General features: G+C 44.2%; 1 protein-coding gene across 4 annotated transcripts in view; it reads left to right on the top strand.

The window, feature by feature from the left end:
* Positions 1-23497, top strand: part of dennd2b (DENN domain containing 2B) — a 103629-nt gene that overhangs the window by 56730 nt on the left and 23402 nt on the right. For all 4 annotated transcript variants that reach the window (XM_052462605.1, XM_052462604.1, XM_052462603.1 and 1 more), the window contains 7 exons: positions 4302-5591; positions 7946-8094; positions 16574-16692; positions 17191-17409; positions 17839-17935; positions 18098-18142; positions 21938-22122. In XM_052462605.1, coding sequence (XP_052318565.1) covers positions 4302-5591; positions 7946-8094; positions 16574-16692; positions 17191-17409; positions 17839-17935; positions 18098-18142; positions 21938-22122 — 2104 coding nt within the window. The remainder of the gene's footprint in view (positions 1-4301; positions 5592-7945; positions 8095-16573; positions 16693-17190; positions 17410-17838; positions 17936-18097; positions 18143-21937; positions 22123-23497) is intronic.

The following is a 23497-nucleotide window of genomic DNA, read 5'->3' as shown; positions in this document are numbered from 1 at the left end:
TGTGGCATTGTGTTGTGTGACAAAACTGCACATTTTAGAGTGGCCTTTTATTTCCCCCAGCACAGGGTGCACCTGTGTAATGATCATGCTGTTTAATCAGATTCTTGATATGCTACACCTGTCAGGTGGATGGATTAAATTGGCAAAGTAGAAATGCTCACTGACAGGGATGTAAACACATATGTACACAACATGTGAGAGAAATAAGCTTTTTGTGCATATGGAACATTTCTGGGATCTTTTATTTCTGATCATGAAACATGGGACCAACACTTTACATTGCGTTTATATGTTTTGTTCAGTATATAATGTGCATTTGGAGCAATACTGTGGATATATACCGTACAGTTTGATTTAAAGGCCATTAGCAATAATGTTTCCCCAGCAGGAGCTTATTGTTGAACATTGATCCATGCAAAATGCTTTCTAGATATATTCTTATAAATTAATGTGGCAAATCAAAACTACATGTAAATTAATTACAGAGCTGATCAATAGGGTTCAACCTTGAGAATGTTGGTTACTAAAACTCATCCGTCCTCTTGCTATTTTCACCCTTGTTTGGTCTTTATCCATTTGCTTTCCCATTTGCTTTCCCTTGAAACCATATTGCATATGTTTCCGTTTTAGACACACTGGATAATTGGACATAACTTTAGACTTTTACCACAGTCAACTGGAACGTGATCTAGCTAGCACTATTCTGTAAAACGATGATGTATGAATAGCTTCATCCAGGACACTGCTCATTATGGTCCTGGACTAGACTTAAACCATGTCCAGGAAACTGAACCTATGAGTCCAGCCTCTGGACTGGGTTTAATGAGAGTGAACCCTGAGTCCAACCCCCAGGTCCAAACCAGGCATGTGGGGCCAGTTTCACTCCTCTCTACCTCATTATGAGAAACCAAGCAGTTTCAACTGGAGAAGTTAGATACAGTAGACCCTCGGAGCTAATCTGTAGTGATCTGGTTCTCATACATACTGTACTGTCTATGGCATTGTTCCTACATGCTGATTGATGGTATGTGTTAATCTGTCCACTGGTTAACTCACTTACCAGGAGCCATTTTAGTGGAGTATCATACACTGCCTTCAGAAAGTATTTACACCCTTTGACTTTTTCCACATTTTGGTGTGTTACACCCTGAATTTAAAATGTATTAAATTTAGGTTGTTTTTGTCACTGGCCTACACACAATACCCCATGATGTCAAAGTGGATTGATCTTTGCAGAAATGTTTACAAATTAATGAAAAATTAAAATCTGAAATGTCTTGAGTCAATAAGTATTCGACCCCTTTGTTATGGCAAGCTTACGGCAAGTAATACGTCCAGGAGTAAAAATGCACTTAATATGGACTCACTCTGTGTGCGATAATAGTGTTTAACATGATTTTTTAATGACTACCTCACCTCTGTACCCCACACATACAATTATTTGTAAGGTCCCTCAGTCGAGCAGGGAATTTCAAACACATTCAACCACAAAGACCAGGGAGGTTTTCCAATGCTTCGCAAAATAAGGGCACCTATTGGTACCTGGGGACAAATAAAAAAATCAGACATTGAATATCCTTTTGCGCATGGTAAAGTTATTAATTAGACATTGGATGGTGTATCAATACACCCAGTCACTACAGAGATACAGGCGTCCATCCTAAACTCTATTACCGGAGAGGAAGGAAACCGCCCAGGGATTTCACCAACTTTAAAACAGTTACAGATTTCAATGGCTGTGATAGGAGAAAACTGAGGATGGATCAACAACATTGTAGTTACTCCACAAAACAAACCTAATTGACAGAGTGAAAAGAAGGAAGCCTGTGCAGAATAAAAAATATTCCAAAACACGCATCCTGTTTGCAGCAAGGCACTAAAATAATACTGCAAAAAATGTGGCAAAGCAATTGCCTTTTTTTGCCCTGAATACTTATTATGTTTGGGTCAAATCCAACACAACAGATTGCTGAGTACCACTCTCCATATTTTCAAGCATAGTGGTGTCTGCATCATGTTATGGATATGCTTGTAATCGTTCCGGAATGCGAAGTTTTTCAGGATAGAAAATGTGGAGCTAAGTGGAGCTTAAGTGGAGCTTAAGTACAAGTAAAATCCTAGAGGAAAACCTGGTTTAGTCTGCTTTCAGTCAGACACTGGGAGATGAATTCATCTTTCAGCAGGACAACAACCTAAAACACAAGGCCAAATCTACGCTGGAGTTGCTTACCAAGAAAACCACGAATGTTCCTGAGTGGCCAAGTTACAGTTTTGACTTAAATTTTCTTGAAAATCTATGGCAACACCTGAAAATGGTTGTCTAGCAATGATCAACAACCAGTTTGACAGAGCTTGAAGAATTTTGTAAATAATAATGTGCAAATGTTGCATAATCCAAGTGTGGAAATCTCTTAGAGACTTACCCAGAAAGACTCACAGCTGTAATCGCTGCTAAAGGTGCTTCTACAAAGTATTGACTCAGGGGTGTGAATACTTATGTAAATGAGATATTTCTGCATTTCATTTTCAATACATGCATAAATGTCTAAAAACATGTTTTCACTTTGTCATTATGGGGTATTGTGGATAGGAAAAAACATCTATGTAATCCATTTGGAATTCAGGCTGTAACACAACAAAATGTGGAATAAGTCAAGGGGTATGAATACTTTCTGAAGGCACTGTAATTGAAAGACTTATTGTCCCTCATATTGTTATTTGTTCTACAATAGGCCTACCCTACACTCTTAGAACCCTTTCCACAGACAGTACTACATGGAACCCAAAAAGGTTTTTACCTAGAACCAAAAAGGTTCTACCTGGCACCGAAAAGGGTTCTCCTATGGGACAGCTGAAAAACCCTGTTTTCTAAGAGTGTATGTTGAGTATGGGAAATTGAAATCTTTTGACCTTCATAGGTGTACAGTTCAGTAATGCTATTGAACTGGCTCCATTTAATTTCTTATATTTACGTTATGGCTTAATCAAGCTTTAAAGGGCGTTCTTTAGTTAATACCTAATTTTTCCTATCTTGCTGCTTTCTTCACTTCGTTGGGCTGTTACTATAATGACAAAACCTTTCCTGCTGTATAGGTGTGTTCTACTGGATTTGAACCTGTAATGCTTGTTTAGAATTTAGAATGAACAATTTGAATTGTTTGAGAAGGAGGCAGGCCATTTGAACATAGCAGTTTGTCAGGAGGAGTTAGGTCACTGACACAGTGAGTCAGAGTCAGACAGTCGGTGATCAGGTGATCAGGTGCTGTACAGCTCTCTCCCCAGTAGTCCCCACCCTTGTGTGGAAGACCAAGCCCAGAGGTGTGAAGAGATCTGTCCCAACCTGCACCTCGGAACACAGCCCTCACTTCCTCCTCCCAGCCCAGCCCAGCTCAGCTCACACTTGTTATTCTAACCGTTGCTAGCTGTGACATCAGATTCCCACCACCGCCTTGGGTTTCGCAAGCCTCAGTCAGGAGCCAAGTCCAGAAAGTTCCCAAAGTCTTCTGAGTGGGGTAGAAACGGAAGAGTCAGAGATGGGTGAGAAAGAGTGTGTTTCTCTCTGTGAAAAGCCCAAATGAGGTCAGCAGCAGGGTGTTTTATCCACATTGCTCAGCATTGAGCAGCAGTAGCATTGCGTGAGCGGCGGTGTGAGGTGAACAATGGACCAGTCTGTAATGAGCCAGGGGCCGGGCCGGTGTCCACTCTGTGAGGCTGTTAGCTGTTAGCATCAGGAAACACAGACAACTCTCCCAGGACTAGTGTGGTAAGCTGCTGATGAAGGTAAGACCTAAGAGCAACTCATCTGTCTCTCAGCGTGCTGTATTCCCATGGCTTTGTGTGTGGCGTCTATATGCATTCTACCCAAATCATTTTAATTATGTGGAAAAATCCACGCATGCATTTTTACTTTTGATATGTATTTGCTCTGGCGTCGAACAGGGATCCTGTACTGCCAAAGTTATATCACATTACTGGGTATTTTCCATTGGTTATTTTACATGAGTGGTCAAAGTTTTCATGTTGCCTATTATCTTAGAAATACATTCTGGCGTTGAAGGGTTTTCCTTTCTTTTCTTTCTTCTCTAAAGAGAGTTTCCCCCCCCCTCTGTTGCCCTGTAAACTTTAGCTGCTATGATTAACCTTCCACTGGTAAGCTGAACACACCTGAGGTAACCACTGGTATTCCCCTCCTAGTTTCTCTCAATGTGCAGTCAGTAGTGTTGCACGTGCAAATAAAGTAACGTTGTAAGGAATGGTATCATGATGTTTCTGATCCCCCCTCCCCCTTACTCTCATTCCAGGTGCCAGTCTGCGTCCCCACCCCCCATTCTCTCTGCCACACAGGGGCGGTGCCACGCCCCGCTCAGCGACAGCGAGGACAACAGGCAGCACGTCAGATACGTCAAAACAGACGGCAGACTCTTGGGCCGGGCCGGCTGGAGCAGCAAGACCGCTAGCCTCTGCAGTGGAGCCTCCCTCTCCTGTGACTTACCGTCCCAGAGCCGACTTACCAAGTCCAAGAGCATTAGCTGCCTGGACAACAAGCTCTCCATCTACAAGCCCTCTGGTGGGGCACAGGTGCGTCAGGAAGCCCAGGAGGAGCAGAAAGAGAACCAGAAACAGGAGGACATTCCAGGGGGAGGTGGACTGAGTGGTGGTCCCCTGAGCTGGAGCACCCTCTCCCTGGGACCTTCATCCAACCACGGCCACAAGCGCACCCTCTCTCTCAGCCGCCCCGTGTCAGGAGCATCCTCTGTGGCCATCCGTAAGAAGATCTCAGAATGGGAGTGCAGGAGGGTGGCTCTGCCTAGGATGAGCCTGTGTCTGGAGAAGAGGCCTGTAGGTGAGCGTGTGGGCGGCAGTGAGGGCTGCCCCAGCCTCCTCCCCTCACCTTGCAGTGAGAAGACCTTTGACTTCAAGAGTATCCGGAGGATGAGTACGGCTTTCTCAGAGTGCTCCTACCCAGAGACGGAGGAAGAGGAGGCAGCCTCAGACAGGGAGTGCCTGGGCCGCTTCCAGAAGAGGCCAGGAAAGACAGACTCCTCTTCCTTATTCCTGAGCTCCCTGTCTGCTCGGAAGGAAACGTCTGCTGTACTCAATCGGATACAAAAGATTGAGAAGGTGCTGAAGGAGAGCCCCAGCCAGCCACCGCGGTATCTTAGTAACTGCTATGCACCAGACAAAACGAGACAGAAGTGTTTTATGATAGGTGGGGTCGAGGACTTGGACAGTAGGGGCACCAGTAAACGCAGCAGTATATGTTCTGTGGCCACAGAACCAGACGCCCTGCCGGCCTCTGATAAACTCTCCAGACAGAGGTTCAGTGTGAGCTCAACCCGGTCAGAGACCGAGAGCCCAGAGCCCCCCTGTCAACAGACCCCGGAGGGCATGCCAGTCAACCCCCTGCCCAAACCTAAACGCACCTTTGAGTACGACGCCAACCGCAACCACAAGGGAATGTCGCCAATCAACGGACTACCTCCTGGCAGTGCCTCTGAGGAGTCACCACCCCTGCTGCCCATCACCCCCGCACCCAACATGATGCGAAATCTGACAAAGGACGGGAGCTCCCCCAAGAGACTCCAGGACAGGTGAGAATAGTCACATCACCTCTAGACGTGTACGCTCTTAGAAAAAAGGGTTCCTAATAGGTTATTCGGCTGTCCCCATAGGAGAACCCGTTTTGGTTCCAGTTAGAACCCTTTTAGGTTCCGCCTAGAACCCTCTGTAGAAAGGGTTCTTTCTACCTGGATCCAAAAGTGTTCTACCTGCAACCAAAAAGGGTTATTCAAAGTGTTCTCCTATGAACTCTTTAAAGTTCTAAATAGCACATTCTGTTCTAAGTGTAGTCTTTTGTTGTTATGGCATTTATCAGTAAGTCCACGGTTCAGTGAACTGATGTTTTTATATTGTGTTTAGTGCATTCTCAGACAGTAAAACATGTGTATCTCATCCCCCGGGCCCTCCCTCCCCCTCAGAATCAGCCATGCTGATCAAACAACACGGCGAACAGGAGATGCTGATTTATGGAGCTGCAAAACAAAGCATAGGTCCTGCAGGCTGCAGTAAAAACAGAGAGGCAGTGAATTTGTTTAGTTCCTTTCTGAGAGTTGCACATGGACGGCTAGAACAACTTGGATTTGTAAATGTCTTTAACATGTCCTGAGAATGTTTTTAGTGGGGTAAGGATCATAGACCAAGCGTGTACTTTGTTGGTGTTCAAGTGCATTAAATGATTGGCCTTTTGTCTGGCTCTGGTTGTAGTCAGATAGACAGTAGAGTGGCCTCGCTCACTTCGTAGTGATGCTGCTAACTGAATTGGTTCCACCAAGTCTGCCTCTGTTCAGCGTTTGATAATAAGCAGATAAACATTGAATCTGCTGTTAATTTTCTTAAGGCCTCAATGTTTTCCTGCGTTAGAAAGACAGTATTTTTGGCTTCATATGAAGAGGATCACATTGTTCTATTGATATTGTTCATGGCTTTTGTTTTTTCTCATTTGATTTGTCTAGAATGTTGCCATTGAAATGGTATATGTTAAATTCAGTCTCTGCTGTTTTTCCAGTGTTATTTTGTAAGAATGCCAGGCTTTCATTGAAGAAACATCAAGTAGCCTAATTGCAATACAAACTCATTGCAAATGTCAACTACATTAGACAGGGCATTGTGTATCTTAGTATAAGGCCAGGTAACGAATGTCTGCTGTCCATGAGAAACAAAGTATTACTGTAAATGTCTATAACACAGTGTACTGTAATAATGGTTGAATTATGTCCAAGACCATCAATTGTTCTATCCTTGAAATCCTACAGCTTTTCAACAACGTTCCAAGTAACATCAAAACAGGACTGTATTCTTCTTATATCATGCCTGTTATTTAGCAAAGGCCTACAGTATGTTGTCTTGCCAGTGGACATCCCAAGGTTCCCAGTGTGCCTCCTCATCCTTCTTCATTATGTTGCTATAGAGCTGTGCAGTACAGGCAGCTATTAGCCTGTTATGTCTTTCTGGAACACTTGATATTGTTTATTACCCTCATTATTTATCCCCCTTTAAATTGCCTTCAGAGCACAACTTGTTTAGGCCAATGACTGAGGGCAGGGCCTTTCCAGATCCTCTTGATGAGCGGGGAGGAAGAGATCCTTTAATGTCCCTGACTTGGAGTCAGTGTTTAACATTCCTGCGGCAGAGGCAATTTCAGAGCATGTTTAAAAGCCATGAGCCGTCAATGGAGCAGGACAGCAGGATAGCAGCCGTGATCTCACTGATCTAATGGCTGTCCTGAGCATTCACAGTCCAGACACACACAAGCTGTCATGCTGTGTACATACGTACAGTACACAGAACTCCAGAAAATGTTTGGGTTGGTGGTAAATAAACAGGAAATGACTTTGTGATTAGAGCACATGTTGCTGTCAGCATAATTAGATTAGAGGTGCTCTGAAACCAGTGTTCCAGGTCTCTCTCTCTCTCTCTCTCTCTCTCTCTCTCTCTCTCTCTCTCTCTCTCTCTCTTTCTCTGTTTAATTGGCAGCTTCATAGAGGGCTGTTGAGGGATGAGGCATATTTGGGTCTCATTGGAACAGTGGCTTTCATCCACTCAGGTGGTCCTCGTTGATTGTAATCGGCCAGTAGAGGATGTCAGGATGGAATGAACCAGACCCTCTGGACTGCAGCTCTCCTCTCCACTGTTTCAGCACACAGCCATGCATGATTAAATGCAATACTATTTTCTGCTTTTTTCATCCTCCCTTCCTGTTTCTTGTTTCTTCCCATCTTTCCCTCCCTCCCGTTCGCTGTCCACCCACTTTTCCTCTCTGTGATTCTCCCTCCATCAATCCCCTCGCTTTCTCTCTCTGACTCTCTCTGACTCTCTCTCTCTCTCTCTCTCTCTCTCTCTCTCTCTCTCTCTCTCTCTCTCTCTCTCTCTCTCTCTCTCTCTCCAGGGAGTCATGTGAGTTGGAGGATGCTGCCAGCCTGGCCTCCTCGTACCCATCCTCTCACACAGAGAATGGCACTGTTTCCACAGAGACCCGCAGCAGCCGGCCCAGCTCCAAAAGCACTTTAGAGGAGAACGCCTATGAGGACATAGTGGGTAAGAATGCATCTGTGTCTGGATAACTCAGGATAACTCAGCCGACCTGCAACACTTACTGATGCATTGTAGATCAGTGAATAACCAGGATTGTTGAAAGCCAAACTCTGTTATTGACTGCTGATGCAAGCAGTAATTCCAAAATCCTTTCACACACTTGGTAGATTTCTAGAGAGTTCTGATTGTTGGTCACTCTCTCATATCCTCACACTCTCAGCTGCCAAGTAGACTGGATTGTCTTTATTCTGAAGCATGGCATGAAGACGTGTGCTGCTTTCTGGTTTCACCATCAACTCCTAATTGTTATGGACTGATAACAAGTATTTCTTTATATGCTGAAAGCTCTGTGTGTCTGTCTCCAGACAATGGTTATGTGGGAGCCAGCAACAACAGATGGGTTATATATTGCGAGCTGGCCTTCCCCTGGTTAAAAGGAATTTGACAGTCATGGTGTACATTTATACCCCATCTGCTTTCTATTGGACAATCCCAAATAGTTGACTGAAAAACTCTCAGGGCTTTTCAAAAATCTATGCTAGATGTATACTTAATATTCCTGCTTTATGTTTATTCAGCCCTGTATGGTTATGTAAAGAAAATATGATCATCACTCACTCTTCATTATCAGGCCATTCCTCGAGACAAAGAATGGCACTCCTCCGTTTACTGGATTAAATTGTAAGATTACTCTGTGGCTTGGGAAAATGTCAACTTGATATGCCTCAGCTAAAGCCCAGACCTAGCACTAAAGCTAATTTCACATAAATCAAGGGTTCGACAGTGTCACAAGGAATTGTTTTCACAAAATTGGGGGAATATCTATCCTCTAACAAGGACTTTTGGTAACATGGAAAACTACAATATCACGCTATAAGCAAGACCAACTCTAATTTCTCTGTATTGAGGGTGACAAAGTACAAATGTATGCCAAATTCCTTTCCAGTAGTAAACGTCCTGAGGACTGTGGACAGTGAAAAGGCTGGTTCTCCTGAGGTGCTTAATGTGGCAGCGATGTCTGTCATGTCTCGCCCGGCCATTCTCGGCCCCTCCACTATAAATCTCCTTCCTGCTCATCAGGCTTGAATGTGAGACCCAGTAAAAGAATGGAGGCTGACATGTTTTTAGTTGGAAATTAGAGATTGAGTGTTGGTTGATATATGTTTGTAGCCTTTGAGCATTTTTTTTGCAAGCACATGGGTCAAATTAAGACTGTAATGGCCACATTTCTCCCTCATACATGGTTAACTCTCTTCCTCTATTCGTCCTCTATGGCGTTTTATTCAGTCTCTGAAGATGACCAATTGTTCGAGGCAGAGCATGAATCGGTGGCCGCGAGGGGACCCGGGGGACTTTCATGCGTACCCCAAAAAAGAGTCCATTGTTCGCCGGTCGAACACTTCGAGTATGGAATAGGCGATGCGGTCGAAGGCATTTTGGCTGAATGATAATTAGTTACAGAGAAATACATTGCCTCTGTGAGCTGTCCCTCCCCAGTGATCCTGGCTGCTCCAGTCTGAAATAGGCCTAGCTGGCTCTGATCACAGCATGGAATGGCGGTCTCCACCACCGCTAAGCAGCTGTTTACAGGTCAGATGTTCCGTTGGAGGCAGCAGCCACAGCAGTGGGAGATAAGCCATGTTCTAGTCCCTCTCCGCTCGTATTTCAACGTGTAGCAGCCCAGACACTTTGGACTCAGACACATTATGGTGGAAAATAAGTATTTGGTCACCTACAAACAAGCAAGATTTCTGGCTCTCACAGAACTGTAACTTCTTCTTTAAGAGGTTCCTCTGTCCTCCACTCGTTACCTGTATTAATGGCACCTGTTTGAACTTGTTATCAGTATAAAAGACACCTGTCCACAACCTCAAACAGTCACACTCCAAACTCCACTATGGCCAAGACCAAAGAGCTGTCAAAGGACACCAGAAACAAAATTGTAGACCTACACCAGGCTGGGAAGACTGAATCTGCAATATGTAAGCAGCTTGGTTTGAAGTAATCAACTGTGGGAGCAATTATTAGGAAATGGAATATATACAAGACCACTGATAATCTCCCTCGATCTGGGGCTCCACGCAAGATCTCACCTCGTGGGGTCAAAATGATCACAAGAACAGTGAGAAAAAAATCCCAGAACCACACGGGGGGACCTAGTGAATGACCTGCAGAGAGCTGGGACCAAAGTAACAAAGCCTACCATCAGTAACACACTACGCCGCCAGGGACTCAAATCCTGCAGTGCCAGACGTGTCCCCCTGCTTAAGACAGTATATGTCCAGGCCTGTCTGAAGTTTGCTAGAGAGCATTTGGATGATCCAGAAGAAGATTGTGAGAATGTCATATGGTCAGATGAAACCAAAATAGAACTCTTTGGTAAAAACTCAACTCATTGTGTTTGGAGGACAAAGAATGCTGAGTTGCATCCAAAGAACACCATAACTACTGTGAAGCATGGGGGTGGAAACATCATGCTTTGGGGCTGTTTTTCTGCAAAGGGACCAGGACGACTGATCCGTGTAAAGGAAAGAATGAATGGGGCCATGTATCGTGAGATTTTGAGTGAAAACCTCCTTCCATCAGCAAGGGCATTGAAGATGAAACGTGTCTGGGTCTTTCAGCATGTCAATGATCCCAAACACACCGCCCGGGCAACGATGGAGTGGCTTTGTAAGAAGCATTTCAAGGTCCTGGAGTGGCCTAGCCAGTCTCCAGATCTCAACCCCATAGAAAATCTTTGGAGGGAGTTGAATGTCTGTGTTCCCCAGCAACAGCCCCAAAACATCACTGCTCTAGAGGAGATCTGCATGGAGGAATGGGCCAAAATACCAGCAACAGTGTGTGAAAACCTTGTGAAGACTTACAGAAAACGTTTGACCTCTGTCATTGCCAACAAAGGGTATATAACGAAGTATCAAGAGAAACTTTTGACCAAATACTTATTTTCCACCATAATTTGCAAATAAATTCATAAAAAATCCTACAATGTGATTTTCTGGATTCTTTTTCTCATTTTGTCTGTCATAGTTGAAGTGTACCTATGATGAAAATTACAGGCCTCTCTCATCTTTTTAAGGGGGAGAACTTGCACAATTGGTGGCTGACTAAATACTTTTTTGCCCCACTGTATGTCTACAAACACCTTAACCAAATACATTTAAACTCCGTTTTTCACAATTCCTGACATTTAATCTTAGTAAAAATTCCCTGTTTTTGGTCAGTTAGGATCATCACTATTTTAAGAATGTGAAATGTCAGAATAATAGTAGAGAGAATGATTTTTTTCAGCTTTTATTTCTTTCATCACATTCCCAGTGGGTCAGAAGTTTACATACACTCAATTAGTATTTGGTAGCATTGCCTTTAAATTGGTATTTGGTAGCATTGCCTTTAACCTGTTAAGTCGACCCTCTACTTTTTCGAACATTCTGTTAAAAATCGCGCAACATTTCAGCGCCCTGCTACTCAGGCCAGGAATATAGTATATGCATATGATTAGTATGTGTGGATAGAAAACACTCAGACGTTTATAAAACTGGTTAAATCACGGCTGTGACTATAACAGAACGTGTGTTTCATCGAAAAGTGTAAGAAAATCTGATCACTGAAAGTGGAAATAAATATCCTTGCGCTACTTCCAGGGATTGTTCAAAGTGAACCGAATTAAATGAGGCCGAGGTTGCAGTGCCTACAGCTTCCACACGATGTCTAGAGTCTTGTCATTTGATTCGGCTTTGATTCTTGGTCAAACCGAATCAAGGGAACCGATTCCCTCCGGTCTCCGACCGGATGTTTTGGTCGAGCTCTCTCCAGACATTTTTTCGAGACGGACACCTATAGAATTTACATCGCCTCCTGATGAATTTTATCGCTTATTAACGTGTACTAATACCTAAAGTTGCATTACAAAAGTATTTCGAAGTGTTTTGTGAAAGTTTATCGTCGACTTTTTGAATTTAAAAAAATTACGTTACGTTATGAAACGCAATTTTTTTCCGTTTATCACACAGTCTTCATAGATCGATATCTAGGCTATATATGGACCGATTTAATCGAAAAAAAGACCCAATAGTGATTATGGGGCATCTAGGAGTGCCAACAAAGAAGATGGTCAAAGGTAATGAATGTTTTATATTTTATTGTGCGGTTTGTGTAGCGCCGAATATGCTAATTATTTTGTTTACGTCCCCTGCGGGTCTTTTGGGGTGTTACATGCTATCAGATAATAGCTTCTCATGCTTTCGCCGAAAAGCATTTTAAAAATCTGACTTGTTGCCTGGATTCACAAGGAGTGTAGCTTTAATTCAATACCCTGCATGTGTATTTTAATGAACGTTTGAGTTTTAACTAATACTATTAGCATTTAGCATAGCGCATTTGCCTTTCCAGAGCTCAAGATGGGACGCCTGCGTGCCAGGTAGGAGCAAGAGGTTAAACTTGGGTCAAACTTTTCAAGTAGCCTTCCACAAGCTTCCCACAATAAGTTGGGTGAATTTTGGCACATTCCTCCTGACAGAGCTGGTGTAACTGAGTCAGGTTTGTAGGCCTCCTTGCCCACACATTTTCTATAGGATTGAGGTCACACAAACTTGAGGTCACTTTGTTGTCCTTATGCCATTTTGCCACAACTTTGGAAGTATGCTTGGGGTCATTGTCCATTTGGAAGACCCATTTGCGAGCAAGCTTTAACTTCCTGACTGATGTCTTGAGATGTTGCTTCAATATATCAACATAATTTTCCTTTGTCATGATGCCATCTATTTTGTGAAATGCACCATTTTGCAGTCCCTCCTGCAGCAAAGCACCCCCACAACATGATGCTGCCAGCCCCGTGCTTCACGGTTGGGATGGTGTTCTTTGGCTTGCAAGCCTCTCCCTTTTTCTTCCAAACATAAGAATAATCATTATCGCCAAACAGTTCTAATTTTATTTTTTTTACCCCTTCTTCTCCCCAATTTCGTGGTATCCAATTGTTAGTAGCTACTATCTTGTCTTATCGCTACAACTCCCGTACGGGCTCGGGAGAGACGAAGGTTGAAAGTCATGCGTCCTCAGATACACAACCCACTGCTTCTTAACACAGCGCATCCAACCCGGAAGCCAGCCGCACCAATGTGTCGGAGGAAACACTGTGCACCTGGCAACCCTGGTTACCTTGGTTAGCCACCTGGCAACCCCGGCCCGATGAGACAAGGATATCCCTACCGGCCAAACCCTCCCTAACCCGGAAAACGCTAGGCCAATTGTGCGTCGTCCCACGGACCTCCCGGTCGCGGCCGGTTACGACAGAGCCTGGGCGCGAACCCAGAGTCTCTGGTGGCACAGCGGGCGCTGCAGTACAGCACCCTTAACCACTGCGCCACCTGGGAGGCCCTCTAAACATTTCTATTTTCGTTTCATCAGACAAGAGAACATTTCTCCAAAAAGTACGATCTTTGTCCCCATGTGCAGTTGCAAACCGTAGTCTGGCTTTTTTTTATGGCGGTTTTGGAGCAGTGGTATCTTCCTTGCTGAACAGCCTTTCAGGTTATGTCGATATAGGACTCGTTTTACTTTTGTACCGGTTTTCTCCAGCATCTTCACAAGGCCCTTTTCTGTTGTTCTGGGATTGATTTGCACTTGTCACACCAAAGTACGTTAATCTCTAGGAGACAGAACGCATCTCCTTCCTGAGCGGTATGATGGCTGCGTGGTCCCATGGTGTTTATACTTGCGTACTATTGTTTGTACAGATGAATGTGGTACCTTCAGGCGTTTGGAAATTGCTCCCAAGGATGAACCAGACTTGTGGAGGTCTACAAATTGTTTTCTGAGGTCTTGGCTGATTTCTTTTAATTTTCCCATCATGTCAAGCAAAGAGGCACTGAGTTTGAAGGTAGGCCTTGAAATACATCCACAGGTACACCTGCAATTGACCCACAAACTTCTGACCCACTGGAATTGTGATATAGTGAATTATAAGTGAAATAATCTGTCTGTAAACAATTGTTCTTGTTCTTGTTACTTACAACCTCATGCTAATCGCATTAGCTTACGTTAGATCAACCGTCCCGTGGACGGGACACCGATCCCTAAGAAGATTTATGGTATAAATGGTTATATTATGACAAGCTATAGTTTGATTCGCGTAGTGCCACTGGGAATAGGTTTCCCGTCTGGTGAATCAGGTTCTGTACACAACAGTGACTCAGCAGTAATGGATTATGTCTGCGTCATCAACCCCAAGCTGAACTGAGTCTGTCTAACATCATTGTCAACAGTGGTGGTGGTGAGGTAAAATGGCCTCCCTGGCCTGTCTGTCTGATCCAGATTATCTCTGCTCTAACACTGCATGGGAATCTGCTGACTGGAATAATGATGCTTTGTTTTGTCTATGTAATCATACATGTATACTGTAGTTTTTAGCATTTTTGAGGTATGAGTGTTAAACAACTTAGATTCCAAAAATACTACATATATCTCCCAACAAATTTGGCCCATGTGGTCAAAAGCCTTCTCTGAAGGATGTACACTGTACAGTTACAGCATGGTTTGTGGTGCCACCAAACGTTTAGACAGATCTCAAGCCCGTTTTGGTCCCGTGAACATTTCTGTTTATTACATGAATGACTGGTGCCACTGTAGCAGCCACTCGATGGCGAGGGACATTCTGTCCATAGCCCTTTTATGGGGTAATCCCATCCTGACATTGTGTAGATAGTCTGTCCTCTGTCTCGCTCTAGAGAGAGCCTATTGTGTAAACAGATGCCGAGTCACAGTGTGGGTGCAGCCAGGTCAGGAGAGGTATGTGTGTGTGTGTGTGTGTGTGTGTGTGTGTGTGTGTGTGTGTGTGTGTGTGTGTGTGTGTGTGTGTGTGTGTGTGTGTGTGTGTGTGTGTGTGTGTGTGTGTGTGTGTGTGTGTGTGTGTGTGTGTGTGTGTGTGTGTGTTTGGATGTGAGTAACCACAGCAGTTGATTCGTACCCTCCAGTGCGTCAGAAGCCATGGAGACATATCATCATCCCAGCAGGCTGTCATTACTCTGCTTCAGTGGAATGGGGTCCAGAGCACTGAGACGTCAGTCAGTCCAGCCCTAGAGCTGGACCATACAGGCAAACATCCATATCGCAATAAATTGCCTGAATTGATGTGATAATCATAAATATAACAATAGTTTATAACAATGTGCATGCATCACAGTATATATTTTTTATATTACCCTTAAAACTACTACTAGAAGTGTGATGGTTGTAGCCATCAATTGTCCCATTAACAATCACACATATTAGTAAACTTATTTAATTTCAAACTTCACATTTCTCTAGTATACGCTACTTATTTTAAAGAACAATATCAGCAAACTGCCTGAGATAAGTGATTGGTATGGTCAGTCTCAATTTTCAGTTTACGGTCCCAGCTATACCCAGGCTTGTTATTGAATTCATCAGCTCTGATAATACATAGGGAGGGAAGAGGGAAGAGCCCAGTCTGACTGGACTTTCATTTTTAGTATGACATGGCAGAATGCTCTGATGATCTCACTAAGATGGTTCATAAATAGGCAATAAATGATGAACCCCTTTTAACAAAACAGATACCTTTAACAGATACATTTAGCACAGTTTAACATTGGCCTTCAAGGTGTTCCTCCAGTTTATAGGATTCTCTTCCATCATTGAGATGCTGAAGTGTAGATTTAGTGTAGTGCTCGTCTTTCACTGCAAGACTTTTCCCTCATGCCTTTCGACACCATCTGGCTCTGTTTTCCTTTTTAGTGCAGTTCTTTGGTTTTCTCACAACCTTTTCAGACCCAGCTGAAATGCTATTCTCAGAGCACGTCTGGATGGACATGGGCAGTGGTGTTATACAAGTTTTTATACACGCTGGCTGGCCCTTTTCCAAGTGACATCAGTGAAAGCAGTGCTGTGTGAGATTCCCATCAGTGTGCAGTGGAAAAACCCCAAACTCTTTGTGCAACACCTCTGAAATGTTGAGTGAACATTTCTACATCAATAGTTTCATTCAGTGAAGTTCAGTGATACCTGAGAGGAGGAGGATGTCCCGCTTCGCTCCTCCCCTTCGGCCTCCCGCAGCAGACATCCTGCATACTCCAGCCATGACTCACCACTAGCAGCCCAGTGTCCGGGAGTCTCGGCACAGTGCAGTCGGTCAGGGGCCAGCGGGGCCGCCGGGGCCCTGGGCCAACAGTAACTGTTTAAAGAGACAGTACATTTGGGCATTGTAGCAGCCAGCTGAGAGTGAGCTTTAACCTGCCCCCTGCATGATTTATTTGATCTGAGCACCACCACGGGGAGCCTCTCTCCTTCCCCCCAACTCCCTCTCCTGCCCCCCGTCATCTCACACAGACTCTGGCCTGAAGCCCCTCTGGCTTTGTCTTGTCTAGTCAAATACCTTCCTTCTCCCTGAACCTTAACAGATCCTTCTGAACAGCTGCTGCTGTTATCTTAGACCTTAATCTGTTTTCTTAATGTCGTCACACAGAGAAGGAGAACCCGTACGAGGACGTGGACCTGAAGAGGAGGAGTTTGGGTCGGAAGAACCGCTTGGTACCGGAAAGCAGCCGGACCTGGACCTCCCAGAAACTCAACTCACCTCCTCAGGTAACCCAGCTAGCTAGCAGAACTGAGGTATTTTCCTGCAGTAAAATTCTCCCTCAGACTGGAGTTAGAGCTCTGAAACCTGGACAGGATCCTCCAATAATCTTATTTCACAGCTAGATTTCTCATTATTTGCGCTACAGAAGTCTTTTGATGTGTTGAAACCTGGTGGAGTTCCAGTAAAATACTGTCAGTCTGCCTGGAAATGTAGGTTTGGCTCTGCTGCTTTAATATGGATGGGCACTGTCTCGTCATAGGAAAGATGATTTAGAATTTCCTTGTGTTCAACTGGGAATGGGGTCACTGTGCGGTGAGGAAAATATATTGTATTTATTGGGTACGATTACTTATTGTCATGACAAAAACCTCAGTCAATCCCAGACCAAACCAAGGTCCATTGCGTCATCCTATGGGCCCTGGTCAGAAATAGTGCACTATAAAGAGAATAGGTTGCCATCTGGGATACAGCCTCAATATTGTCCTCTCTCTCCCCCGCCACAGCTGCCCTCTAAGCCCAGTAGCCAGTCCCTGCGCCTCTCTGGTCCCACAGACAAGAAGAGTCACCGGGCGTCCCGCCTGTCCAAGCGACACAGCCATGATGACATGCTGCTGCTGTCGCCCCATCTGGGGGTCTCTCCCTCCACCTGCTGCCTGCTGGATGACAGCCTGAGCAGCGCCAGCGAAACTCTGGCCTCCCGTAGGCACCGGAGGATCCCCAAGGTACAATATAAAACACTCCAGGCTGTAGGAATGAACCTGTTCTCTCCATGATGATCTCCTCAAGGACTATTCTATTCTTGCAAGCCATGTATCTACGGGGCCATGCATCTACCTGGAAGGCAAAATGAAGATGGATTTGCTGTAGACTATACAAATGTCATTCTTTTGGATAATTCCTAAATGCACTGTGACGGAAACTCTTTGCTGATTCTGTTCATAGTTTGTTTTAAACACAAGCCATATCCCAGGGATAGTTCTGGACATGCAGAGAGAGAGAGAGAGAACTGAGAAGGATTTTATGTCTATCTCTTCCTCCTCCCACACATTGAATGGAGCCAACTTTGAAGAGCTTCACCACAGGAGATCAGATAGTCCTCTACTGTAGATTGTACAGACACTGAGCTTCCCCTTTCCTCTCACTGTTTACAGATTGTCCAGAGAATCAACTCCATTTACTCTACCAAGAGAGGGAAGAAGAGGCTGAAGAAGCTGTCCTTGTCAAATATTGAGACGGCATCTCTGAGAGGTACATAGGGGCTCCTCCCTTCCTTCTCTCCATCCACTGTCTGGATCAGGGAGTAAATATTTGTGCCTTCCCCAGTCATCTCATCTGTATGGCATAAACATAGTTGTAGAGTTGACCCCTGACCCTAAACAAACCTTTTTTCTCTCTCCGATCTGTTTACAGATGACAACAGTGAGAGCGAGAGCGACTCTGATGACAGGTTCAAAGGTGAGAGGTCACAGTATGCAGTTGAAGCTCAGTCCCTGGAGAACAATGGTGCACTTGGTCTATAGCTGTCTGTTCAAATACAAATTCTATTTGTCACATACACATGGTTAGCAGATGTTAATGCAAGTGTAGCGAAATGCTTGTGCTTCTAGTTCCGACAATGCAGTAATAACCAACGAGTAATCTAACCTACCAATTCCACAACAACTACCTTATACACACAAGTGTAAAGGGATGAAGAATATGTACATAAAAATATATGAATGAGTGATGGTACAGAACGGCATAGGCAAGATGCAGTAGATGGTATAGGGTACAGTATATACATATGAGATGAGTAATGTAGGGAATGTAAACATTACATTAAGTGGCATTGTTTAAAGTGGCTAGTGATACATTTTACATCCATTTTTCCATTATTAAAGTTGCTGGAGTTGAGTCAGTATGTTGGCAGCAGCCACTCAATGTTAGTGGTTGCTGTTTAACAGTCTGAAGGCCTTGAGATAGAAGCTGTTTTTCAGTCTCTCGGTCCCTGCTTTGATGCACCTGTACTGACCTCGCCTTCTGGATGATTGTGGGGTGAACAAGCAGTGGCTCGGGTGGTTGTTGTCCTTGATGATCTTTATGGCCTTCCTATGACATTGGGTGGTGTAGGTGTCCTGGAGTGCAGGTAGTTTGCCCCGGTGATGCATTGTGCAGACCTCACTACCCTCTGGAGAGTCTTATGGTTGTGGGTGGAGCAGTTGCCGTACCAGGTGGTGATACAGCACGACAGGATGCTCTCGATTGTGCATCTGTAAAAGTTTGTGAGTGCTTTTGGTGACAAGCCAAATTTCTTCAGCCTCCTAAGGAGGCTGCTGCGCCTTCTTCACAACGCTGTCTGTGTGGGTGGACCAATTCAGTTTGTCCGTGATGTGTACGCCGAGGAACTTAAAACTTACTACCCTCTCCACTACTGTCCCGTCGATGTGGATAGGGGGTTGCTCCCTCTGCTGTTCCTGAAGACCACGATCATCTCCTTTGTTTTGTTGACGTTGAGTGTGAGGTTATTTTCCTGACACCACACTCCGAGGGCCCTCACCTCCTCCCTGTAGGCTGTCTCGTCGTTGTTGGTAATCAAGCCTACCACTGTAGTGGTGATTGAGTTGGAGGCGTGCATGGCCACGCAGTCGTGGGTGAACAGGGAGTACAGGAGAGGGCTCAGAACGCACCCTTGTGGAGCCCCAGTGTTGAGGATCAGCGGGGTGGAGATGTTGTTACCTACCCTCACCACCTGGGGGCGGCCCATCAGGAAGTCCAGGACCCAGTTGCACAGGGCGGGGTCGAAACCCAGGGTCGTCGTTTAGGTCAGTTACCTTAGCTTTTTTGGGAACAGGAACAATGGTGGCCCTCTTGAAGCATGTGGGAACAGCAGACTGGGATAAGGATTGATTGAATATGTCCGTAAACACACCAGCCAGCTGGTCTGCGCATGCTCTGAGGACGCGGCTGGGGATGCCGTCTGGGCCTGCAGCCTTGCGAGGGTTAACACGTTTAAATGTTTTACTCACGTCGGCTGCAGTGAAGGAGAGTCCACAGGTTTTGGTAACGGGCCGTGTCAGTGGTATTGTATTGTCCCCAAAGCGAGCAAAGAATTTGTTTAGTCTGTCTGGGAGCAAGACATCCTGGTCCGCGACGGGTCTGTTTTTCTTTTTGTAATCCGTGATTGACTGTAGACCCTGCCACATACCTCTTGTGTCTGAGCAGTTGAATTGCGACTCTACTTTGTCTCTATACTGACAGCTTGTTTGATTGCCTTGCGGAGGGAATAGCTATACTGTTTGTATTCGGTCATGTTTCCGGTCACCCACCCTGGTTAAAAGCAGTGATTCGCGCTTTCAGTTTCGCGCGAATGCTGCCATCAATCCACGGTTTCTGGTTTGGGAATGTTTTAGTAGTTGCTGTGGGTACGCCATCGCTGATGCACTTGCTAATAAACTCACTACCGAATCAGCGTAGTCGTCAATGTTGTTGTTTGACGCAGTATGGAACATATCCCAGTCTACGTGATCGAAGCAATCTTGAAGGGTGGAATCAGATTGGTCGGACCAGCGTTGAACAGACCTGAGCGTGGGAGCTTCCTGTTTTAGTCTCTGTCAATAGGCTGGGAGAAACAAAAGGGAGTCGTGGTCAGCTTTTCCAAAAGGAGAGCAGGGGAGGGCCTTATATGAGTTAGAATAACAATGATCCAGGGTTTTACCAGCCCTGGTAGCACAATCAATATGCTGGTAGAATTTAGGGAGTCTTGTTTTCAGATTAGCCTTGTTAAAATCCCCAGCTACAATGAATGCCGCCTCAGGATATGTGGTTTCCAGTTTACATAGAGTCAAATAAAGTTTGTTCAGGGCCGTCGATGTGTCTGCTTGGGGGGGAATATATGCGGCTGTGATTATAATCGAAGAGAATTATCTTGGTAGATAATGCGGTCGACATTTGATTGTGAGGAATTCTAAGTCAGGTGAATAGAAGGACTTGAGTTCCTGTATGTTGTTATGATCACACCACGTCTCGTTAATCATAAGGTACACCCCCCCGCCCCTCTTCATACCAGAAAGATGCTTGTTTCTGTCAGCGATGCTTGAAGAAACCAGCTGTCTGTACCGACTCCGATAGCGTGTCTCGAGTGAGCCATGTTTCCGTGAAGCAAAGAACGTTACAGTCTCTTATGTCTCTCTGGAATACTACCCTTTCTCGGATTCAATCAACCTTGTTGTCAAGAGACTGGACATTGGCGTTGTTTTGGTTCGCCGGCTGGGATTCGATCCATTGTCCTGGGTGGTGGGCAAAACACAGGATCCGCTTCAGGAAAGTTGTATTCCTGGTCATAGTGATGGTGAGTTGACGTTGCTCTTATATCCAGTAGTTCCTCCCGACTGTATGTAATAAAACCTAAGATTACCTGGATACAAGCAGCGCACATCTCTGTTTTGACAAGTCGGTGTTTGGAACGAGACATCGATCAAGTGACTTGTGACCAAAGGGACCACAGAAATGTAACTGAAAGGCAAAATGAAGATGTGATGGATGTGCTATAGACTATACAACTGTCATTCTTTTGAATAAATACTAAATGCACTGTGTTCGAACTCATTGCTGATTCTGTTCATACTCTGTTTTAAACACAAGCCATCTGTGATGACAGTTATGGTGAACTATAAGGTTTGTACTTCTCTCTAATCTGTGTTTAGGTTGTTATGTGTTGGACTGTGTGAGGATAAACATGTGTGAGTATAGAGGTTTAATCAGTGTGTTGAAACACAGCTAACGTTTTAAATCCGGTTAAGTTTTGGTTCCCAGAATGCTTTTGGTAGGTCAGAGATAACAATCATTTAACCTCCCATTTGTTTGGTTTTCAAAGCATTTTATGATTTAAAAAAATAAAAATATCATCCCAGGAACCGCCTGGCAACTTTTCAGGGGTTCTTGAATTTCCTTTTACATCGTAACATGGTTTTGGAAACATCATGCTTGACTAAATATGTTCCAATAATGTTTGGAGAACATTCTCTCATTATGTTCTCTCAACCTAAGGGGAATCCAATGGTAACATTTCATTAGTTATGGGAATGTGTCTTGTTAGCTGGGAAGTGAATGTTGGACTGTAAGCTCTTTGTCAGACTGCATGGTTTGTAGTGATTTATTAGCTTTGAGTGCTGTCAGTTGTGTGTAGTACACAGTGTTTGGGATATGCATTTTGTCAATACAACCCTGTACTGAAGGTTGAACTGTCCATATCCCTCTCTCTTCTCTCCCCAGCCCACACCCAGAGGCTGCTGAAGCTGCAGTCAATGCTGAGGAGGGCCCCTAGCTACCGCACACTGGAGCTGCAGCTGATTGAGTGGCAGGAGAGGGAGCTGTTTGAATACTTTGTGGTGGTGTCCCTCAAGAAGAAGCCCACCAAGAACTCCTTCTTTCCCGAAGTCACCTACCAGTTCCCCAAGGTAAGGGACCAACCAAACTGTATTCTGGCCCCTCGGGCCCCTTGGTCATGGGTCAGACAGCAGTGTCAAGTCCCTTAAGTGAGAGAAAGGATTTAAACAGGAAGGGGTCCTGGTAGATAACTGTTTCTTCTGAGACATTACTCACGGGACCTACAGAAGTATGTATGCTGAGAGCTGTGATATATGGAGGTCGGAGACCCTTACCAGTGTTGTTTGCATGTTGAAATAGAATTGAAAATGGCTCATTTTCATACAGAACAATATTGATTTCGGTGGTCAAAAACGTCTGTTATTTAATCCACTTTTAGTACCCGTTATGGCCACATTAGTCCAGCACATACAGTTCCTTCAGAAAGTATTCATACCCCTTCTTCACATTTTGTTGTGTTAAAGCCTGAATTCAAAATAATTACTAATAAAAAAGTGTCCCACTCATCTACACACAATACTCCATAATGACAAAGTGAAAACAGGTTTTTAGAAATTTTTGCACATAAAAAAAAAGCTAATACAGAAATATAAAATGTACATAAGTATTCATACTCCTGAGTCAGTACATGTTATAATCATTACAGCTTTCTGGGTAAGTCTACTAAGAGCTTTGCACACCTGGATTGTACAATATTTGCACATTTTTTTATTTTTTTTATTCTTCAAGCTCTGTCAAGTTGTTTGTTGATCATTTATAGATAGCCATTTTCAAATCTTGTCATAGATTCAATGTTATCTTGGTTAGCAACTCCAGTGTATATTTGGCCTTGTGTTTTAGGTTTATTGTCCTGCTGAAAGGTGAATTTGTCTCCCAGAATGAACCAGGTTTTCCTCTAGGATTTTGACTGTGCTTAGTTCTATTTCATTTATTTAAAAATACCTGTGCTTGCCGATAATAATTCTACCCATAACATGATGCAACCATCATGCTTGAAAATATGAAGTGTGGTACTCAGTGATGTGTTGTTGGATTTGCCCCAAACATAACACTTTGTATTCAGGACATTAAGTTAATTTCTTTGTCAGTTTTTCTTTAGTGCTTTATTACAAACAGGATGCATGTTTTGGAACATTTTTATTCTGTAAAGGCTTCCTTATTTTCATTTAGTTCATTTAGTCATAGGTTAGTATTGTGGAGTAACTACAGTGTTGTTGATCCATCCTCAGTTTTCTCCTATCACACCCATTAAACTCTGTAACTGTTTTAATGTCACAATTGACCTCATGGTGAAATCCCTGAGTGGTTTCCTACCTCTCCAGCAACTGAGTTAGGAAGGACTGTAGTGACTGGGTGTATTGATACACCATCCAAAGTGTAATTAATAACTTCAACATGCGCAAAGGGATATTTAATGTCTGTTTAATGTTTTTACCCATCTACCAA

The sequence above is a fragment of the Oncorhynchus keta genome, chromosome 14 (assembly GCF_023373465.1).
Source record: "Oncorhynchus keta strain PuntledgeMale-10-30-2019 chromosome 14, Oket_V2, whole genome shotgun sequence".
NCBI classification, from domain to species: Eukaryota; Metazoa; Chordata; class Actinopteri; order Salmoniformes; family Salmonidae; genus Oncorhynchus; species Oncorhynchus keta.
Note: the sequence above shows the minus strand (reverse complement) of the source record. Positions and strands in the feature narration are given on the sequence as shown.